At 34.4% G+C, this 8,091-nt stretch overlaps 1 protein-coding gene across 1 annotated transcript; it reads left to right on the top strand.

Moving 5' to 3' along the window:
- Positions 1-282: 282 nt before the first annotated feature.
- LOC133299449 (cyclin-T1-5-like) lies at positions 283-7,561 on the top strand. Its single transcript, XM_061498907.1, has 7 exons — positions 283-566; positions 1,348-1,661; positions 2,044-2,125; positions 4,840-4,974; positions 5,353-5,528; positions 5,606-5,757; positions 6,001-7,561. The coding sequence occupies exons 2-7, from the start codon at positions 1,435-1,437 to the stop codon at positions 7,077-7,079; spliced, it is 1,851 nt and encodes a 616-aa protein (XP_061354891.1). The 5' UTR covers positions 283-566; positions 1,348-1,434; the 3' UTR covers positions 7,080-7,561.
- Positions 7,562-8,091: the final 530 nt, after the last annotated feature.

Raw genomic sequence — 8,091 nt, 5'->3', positions numbered from 1 at the left:
ATGCCCTTAAATTTTCCTACACGAGGAGGTATAAATACTCTTAAATTTTTCTTAGACGGAGGTGTCTTTCTCTAGATTTTGGACTTTTTGTCTTCACTCGCTTACAAAACCCCTGGTTGTATTTTTCTTTTTGAATTTCAATCAACAAAAGTAAAATAATATATATTTTTCCTAGTCATAAGAAAAATATCTTATATATCATAAGGTGAATGAGTCAATATGTGAATATTAAAAAAGAAAAGAAAAAAAGCATACAACATAAAACATAAAGAATAGGAAAAATATCAGGGTTGATGAATCTGGTCGCTGATACGGCGTAGTCTTTTTCATCTCTCTCATTTTCCACTGTAAACCCTAGTTTGCAAAATCCAAAAATATCTTCTTTCTTCTTCGTTGTTTCTTTGCTCACACTCGTACAGAGTACCTCTCTCTCTCTCTCTCTCTCTAAACGCGTTGCCCTAATTTTGGATTCGAGTTCTAACTGCCTGCAGAGAAAATTCGTGTCGCTCTCATCGAATTCTTCTTGGACACTGAAATCGAACTTCAGTTTTGCTCTTTCACTACAGGTAAAGGTTAAATTTGAAATCTTTTGTGGTGCCCATGAGCTGAACGGCTTTGGTTCCTGTAATTTTCAGCTTGCAAACTTGTTTTTTTTTTTAATTTTTCTATAAATGAAATAGTGTGCCCTTTGAACGGCTTTGGTTCCTGTAATTTTCAGCTTGCAAAATTGTTTTTGTTTTTTCTTTTTTGTTTATGTTTTTTTAATTTTCGATAATTGATACAGTGTGCCCTTATCGGTTTTTTTTTTTTCTCAATTTTTACTTTGGAGTCCTTTAAGCTGTAAAATATGCAAATTACGCTGGACTGAAAAATTATTTATATGGATTTTACTTATTTTTTGATGATAGATCATCTAGGTAGTGGCATATAGAACTACATTTCTAGAGACATTTGGTGCGGATTATCATGTGGTGATGGATGCTGGTGCTGATGTGAAGTTTCTTAATATGTAATATATACATGTACATGTACATATCTTAGTATGGAGAAAATTGCATGTGGAGACTTAATAGGAGTTAATGTCAATGGTGATGTTATAAGATGATATGATATTTGTGGCCAATTTCGTAGAGGGCATAGAATTGATCAAATTTGATTTTGGCAGATATGTTACAGAAAATCTTGGAGACATAATCAATTATTTATATCAGATTTCTGGTAATTAAAGAAAGTGAAAAAATTGAAGGGATAAGCATATGTTGTTGACATCATTAGGGATTATATTTTATTTATTTTACACATTAGTTCATTAATTTTTTGTTTCTCATTATTGTATTTAATGGACAGGGAACAATTGGATATTTGTGACACGATCTTTACATTGCAAAATTTATATACATATACATCAACTAAGTTTAATCAGCTTTCAACCTCATGGCTGGATTGTTGCTTGCTGATATCTCTCATCATGGAGCACATCAAGGTGGTTCTCAACGATACTCTGAAGAGAAGCCAGAGGATGGTTCAAGATGGTACTTCTCTAGGAAGGAGATTGAAGAAAATTCACCATCCAAACAAGATGGCATAGATTTGAAGAAAGAAACTTACCTACGCAAATCATACTGTACATTTCTGCAAGATTTAGGCATGAGACTTAAAGTGTGAGTCTTTATTGGTAGCCTTAGTCAACTGTCTTAGCTGCGTTAGGCCCCTTATTATCATTTGCCAGTTTAAGACATGCAATTTATTGCTAGTATCCGTTGTTCCACTTTTTTCTACCGATTTAAATGTGTTTCTGGTGGAATTTTTTTTTTTTTTTGGCTTTTTTATAAATTATACAGAAGGTTGTGTTAACTGTGGTTTGTTTCTTTGGAGGATCTCATTAGGAGTATCTTAATGGCTTGAAGATGTTTATATATTTATACTGCTGGCGATTTCGGGATTTTTTTTTATCTCTAATCATATTAAAATTACTAATAAATGGCAATGAAGACACTTAGCTTCATTTATCATGATGTTGGTGCTGGTTTAACTGTGATGCAGACCTCAGGTAACTATTGCAACAGCAATAATTTTTTGTCATCGATTCTTTCTTCGGCAGTCCCATGCAAAGAATGACAGGAGGGTGAGTCTGTATTTTGTTTAGACAACATGCATACTGTTATTGTCGGATAACTATTCTGTGTTTGAAGTGTGAATAAATTTATGCTTTTTATGAATTTCAAATTTGTTTGAAGTCCCCTAGATGTTCGTGTAAGAACAAAAATTTGTTATCAAGAACATGACATAGAGAGTAAGAGGTCAGCTGAAATTTTCTTGTGAGAAAGTAGTAAAACAAGACTTAATGGAATGAGATCTAGATTGGAGAATGATGTCTTCAGACACAGTGAAGAAAAATGATTAACAGTGGAGGATTAGATCTGTTTTTTGTTCTTGTGTTCTAGATGATCCTTTTAATTCCTTGTTCCTTATATTTATTTATTTAATTATTTATTTATCTTTCTTTCTAATTTACTTTTTTCTTCTTATTTAGTTATTTATCCTCTTATCTAATTTACTTTTTTCATTTTATTTTTATTTTTTATTTACTACTATTATTTATTTATTTTTTCTTTTTCCTCAATCCTTTATTTTTTATTAATTTTTTTGGGTCCATCGATTGCTGACCTCAACTGGTTTGGGCTATAGGTTTTATTGATGTTGATGTATGTATTTCAAATTTTCTGAGTAGTGTTAGCAAATCCTTTTTTGGACTGGGTACTATAGGTTTGTGGGTATTGTATTTAAGTTCTTCTGTTTTGATGACTCTAGTTCAATATGATTTATTTATGATGAATGGCAAGGTTAATCAAAATTAACTCCAAATCAGGTATGTTCAACAGTTTATAGAATTTAGGATTTACAATGACAATTAAAATAAGGTAAGAGAGTGTGGACATTTTTGTATTCTTGGGAATATCCTAGAAAAAAAGAAGAGAAAAGAATAAATGCTTCTGTTATTTATATCGGAAGTTGTTAAAACAAATGGCTTATTGCTGAAGATTTATTTATTTACTTTGTGTGCTTGTGCTTATCAAAATATAGTACTGATAGACTAGTGCACTATTTCGATACATATGGTGGATACTGTTATGTAAATATATGTTATATCTGCACATTAAGAAAGCTGTTATACATGTATCATGCATGAGGACCATGAAAAAAGAGCAAGCTACCAAATTCATTCAATAATTGTGAGTGCCAGATAAGGGAAGGTTGCTTGAGGTAGCTTATCATGTTCAATGTCGTGAAAATGAAAAAATGATCAGTGTCATTGGTTAACAGATTCGAAGAACTCAGGAATAGATGTAGATGACAATTGACAACATAAAAACTATATCTTTGAGTAGAGCTTAATTTAGGAGGCCATAATTGAGGCTGATCATAATTAGTTTTTCTAAAAGGAATTAAATGCAAGGCTAAAATAGCTAGTATTTAAACTTGGTCGGTCACATGTACTGCCCCCCCCCCCCCCCCCCCCCCTCCTTCTCCTGATTGAAGGAAAATATAAATTATTGTCAATTGTACCATGAATTGTTCTCCTTGTGAAATATAGAAGAAAGTGAAATTGAAGGATGGATGTTATACTATGGTTGGCATAATATTAGCAAAGCAATTAGGCCAATCTATTGGTAGTTGTGTAGCCGGCAGTTGGGTATGGTGGTTACGCCATCAGCCAGTTTTTTAGTGGGTCTTCAGCTTGTTTTTATATCAGTGTGGGACTTAGATTTGATCTTTATTGTATTCCACATGCAGAAAATTATTTATTGAATGATTGTCTGGAGACATTATTGAGAGAATATCATATTTTCTTTCTTTCATTATCCAACTTACTGGGTTGATCTTGACCTTTCTCTAGTGGCCTAATCACTGTCCACCCCACCTTATGGGTATCATGCCGCCTTTCCTTAAAAGGATGCAGGGAAAAAATATATTTTGGGTGATCTTTTATCATGCTAATAGCCTGATATAGAAAAAGAAAAGGTTTTCTCCATAATGAAATGTGATGGTTTATGATGGTTATTATTATGCCACTGATAAAATAGCAACATCATATTTTGTTTGATTTTTTTTCCTTCTTCCGTCATACTTGGATAATCTGTAGCTACTGATGATTGAAGTGTGATGAATATTTGGTTATTTTATGTATTAAAACTATAGTCTTACATATTATGGTTGTAAGATTGATTCTGTGACCTGATATGTATATGTAAAGTTATTTATATTCATGCCTGACTAATATTTTACCAGCTTCCTTGGTGATGAAGATTATTAATTATTATCCTGTTAAACCAGTGGATTGATGCTTATTTATTTTATTAGCTTGTACTCTCATCAGGTTAGAATTAACTATTGTTATTTGGACATAAATTGTTTTTGTAGAATTGTTCTATGCCAGTCATCAACCAGTTGCTTACCTTGTCAGTTGTTTGAGTCTTGGCTGTGCCATTTAGAATGTTTAGTTTTATGCTTTAGTTATCCCATTATTGAGCTTTGAAGTATGGCTGATTCCTAGTTTTTATTTATGGTATTGTCTTTTTCTTTGTTTGGAAAACTTATGGATTTAATGTTACGTTTCTTTGTCTGTCTGTCTGACTGGCTGGCTGCCTTGCCTACATGTTTCTCTCTTTCGCAGCATTTGTTTGAGTTCTTGCACATATTCTTCTGTCAATATATGTCTTTACGTGCAAGTTCATAAATTATTTTTATATTTTTCACATGATGAACGGTTTATGATACATAGGATGAAATATTTAATTAGACACATGGTGATAATTAGTAACTTAATACGTTTTGCAGACCATTGCAACAGTGTGCATGTTTCTTGCTGGGAAGGTTGAAGAAACTCCTCGGCCACTAAAAGATGTAATTCTTGTTTCATATGAAATTATACATAAGAAGGATCCAGCAGCAGTTCAGAGAATCAAACAAAAGGTATACCATATGCCCTCATCCCACTGCTCCCAGTGCTGAACTACGTGTTAATAAATTGTTTGATTTGCAGTGGTTTGATTTAGGTCACTCTGTTCAATGTAATTCTTTTTTCTTATCTTTCTCCTAACTTCCATTCTAGTGGAAATATTTACATTTCTCTCATGGAACATATTACTCCCTGCTGCAACTAGGCCAGTGCATGCAAAAATTGACCTGAAAATTATATCTGTATTGAATTTATTGTTTTTTTTTTTGTTTTGTTTAACCTCGTGGATTAATTTCAAAAACAAATTTCTTTTGAAGTTTTCATTTTGTTCCTATTTCTTGTAATATAATTTTTTCTCATGCAATTATTTTTTACTTGCTGTTATGGCACAGGAAGTGTATGAACAGCAGAAAGAATTAATTTTACTTGGAGAGAGGGTTGTTCTTGCAACTCTTGGTTTTGATCTTAATGTGCACCATCCTTATAAACCTCTTGTTGAGGCAATAAAGAAATTCAAAGTTGCTCAAAATGCCCTCGCTCAAGTTGCGTGGAATTTTGTGAATGATGGGTATGAAGATTACACCATTTTTATTAAGGCCATTGGCCTTTGATTTTCCTTTCCTGAAATTAGGATGTGATATGCAGACTTCGGACATCTCTTTGCTTGCAATTTAAGCCCCATCACATTGCAGCCGGAGCCATATTCCTTGCTGCCAAGTTTCTCAAGGTGAAGCTCCCATCAGATGGGGAGAAGGTCTGGTGGCAAGAGTTTGATGTCACCCCACGCCAATTGGAGGGTTGGTGTCTTTCTTTTTCAGTACTAGTGGTATAAAGAAATGAGAAACAAAAATACCAACTCATCATCATTTCTCTTTTCTGTCTTTCCTCTAATTCCTGTTATTTCTTCTTTTGAATGTGATGGTATCTTAGGATTCAACTATTTGAGTAGAAGGGTGCAATCATCCTAACAGTGAATGTCATATAGTTATTTATACTTTTTTATTGTAATGCAAGACCCAATGTTTACTTACTTTCTGCAGAAGTGAGTAATCAAATGTTGGAGCTGTATGAACAAAATCGAATGCCATCCAATGATATTGAAGGAACTACTGGAGGCGGGACTTCCAATCGTAACACTGCAAAGGCTCCAGCTAGTAATGATGAAACTGCAACTGCAAACAGTAATTCCCAGACTGGAGCCACGAGTTCAAGACTCGAAACGTCAAAACCTGCATCTTCTAAGACTCTGGTTGATTCATCAGTTGCTAATCATGTTGGGCGCCCTATATCAAATCATGGCAGAAGTGGTGATTATGGGAGCACAGAAATGAAACACAGGGTGGAAGATGATGCCAAAGGAAATCATAATCCTGAGTGGGAACCTCTGCCATATAAGGAAGACTTACAAGAAGCTCAAGACATGGTGAGATCTCGATCCGATGAAGGTGACAAAGAGCAAGAAAACAATGTTGGGAAAAATGAAATGAAAGAAACTACCGAATCGAAGGATAAACATAATATCAGGAACCTAGATCACAGAGATGGCATTTTTGGCCGGCCTCCTCAGGAAGCCATTAAAAAGATTGATAGAGACAAGGTGAAGGCTGCGTTGGAGAAAAGAAGGAAAGCAGCTGGTCATATGACTAAAAAAACAGATTTCATGGATGATGATGATCTCATTGAAAGGGAACTAGAAGATATTGAACTGGCTCCTCAGAATGAGAAGAATAAACAAGAAAGGAGGCAAAGCTGGTCTAAGCCCTCAGATAGATCAGATTATGAGAACATTCATGGAAGGCATCATGATCATGCAGACGAGCAACTTCATGGGGTGAAGGGTCTGTCATCATATGAACCAGATCTAAGTGCTGTGGAAGAAGGTGAGTTATCAGCACTTGATGACATTGGTGTAGGGCTTCCATCACCCAAGTCAAGCAATCGAAGGAGAAAACCAGGGAGCTCACCGGAGAGAGCGGTGGAGGGGAAGCAACGGCATAATCATGGGCCTGGACCCCACCACAATAATCGTTTTGATTACATGGAAGATCGAAACAAGATCAGTCGGCTAGGCCATACTGAGAGGGACAGCAAAAAGCATGCACAGGAAAACCATGTTTGAAACAGTGTTTACCATGGCTGTGTGTGGACTCAATTGTTCTGAAATATTTTCTGGGCATACACCTGCTTCTTAGCAAAGATCCAGGAATGCTCTCAATTCTATTATGATTCAGCTTCCTTAGCTATCATTAAATCCCCCAGGTCACAGGAATTTTACTTGACTTTAAACAAAGTTCAATTTGGTTGGAAGGACCAATTTCATGTCCTCAATTTATAGGCAAATGGGAAAAGTTGTATGATAGGAAGTTGAATTTTATATAGATTATAGTTGGACTAGTAATGGAAGGTTGATTTTCATACAAGATCAACCATGTTTTTGTTGATTATCCCTGTGAAATAACAGTAGTTATGATGATAAACTGTGAGAAATTATAAGAGGGATGATTGTTAGTGTACTATCCTGTCGTTTAGGACTTGGGAGGGCTTGTCTCGTATGTTTCGATTACACTTGGAAGTGAATATTTGATTTTATAACTTCGATATAGGTGGTGAAATTGATTATTTACAGCCTTTCAATTTTTTGGTGTTGCACAATAGTGGAGTTGATGAAATCGTGCTTTGACTTGATTACCTTTTATGATTATTGGTCCCTTCATTCTAACTACTTTCCGATGTTATGTGCTAGAAAATATAGTTTTCTTAAGAATGCCAAGCCTTTACTCTCTATGCTGGTGTATGATTGGATGAATGAATAGTATATGTGTGTATATATATATGTATATATTGGTGAACAATAGTGTATTTTTAGTTTGTTTGATAGTGAAGTAATGATATTTACGTATGTTTATTGATTCTTTTACAAATCATAAAAAAACATTGTTAAGTGTCATCATAATTTCTGGTTTTGAACGGCACCGATTGTACGCGTTCCCCCTCCTCTCTCTCTCTTCTCTTTTGTTTGTCTCTAGTGTCTTGTACGTGTCGTCATCTTAAAATAATAAATATATGGTTTTTTTTTTTTTTTTTGACGTTAAATTTGTCTTTAAATATTATTTTTTACATTAAATTGGTCT

This window comes from Gastrolobium bilobum, unplaced genomic scaffold, assembly GCF_033153095.1.
Source record: "Gastrolobium bilobum isolate Gb01-03AN ecotype WA unplaced genomic scaffold, APGP_CSIRO_Gbil_v1 utg16275, whole genome shotgun sequence".
In the NCBI taxonomy this organism is placed as follows: Eukaryota; Viridiplantae; Streptophyta; class Magnoliopsida; order Fabales; family Fabaceae; genus Gastrolobium; species Gastrolobium bilobum.
This window is presented reverse-complemented; position numbering and strand designations above follow the sequence as displayed.

What these genes read in the sequence shown, in the direction of transcription:
- LOC133299449 (XM_061498907.1), top strand. Translation starts at nt 1,435, where the DNA reads ATGGCTGGATTGTTGCTTGCTGATATCTCTCATCATGGAGCACATCAA. An exon ending in ATGCAAAGAATGACAGGAGG is followed by an intron (nt 2,126 to 4,839) that starts GTGAGTCTGTAT and finishes TACGTTTTGCAG; the next exon opens with ACCATTGCAACAGTGTGCAT. An exon ending in CACCCCACGCCAATTGGAGG is followed by an intron (nt 5,758 to 6,000) that starts GTTGGTGTCTTT and finishes TACTTTCTGCAG; the next exon opens with AAGTGAGTAATCAAATGTTG.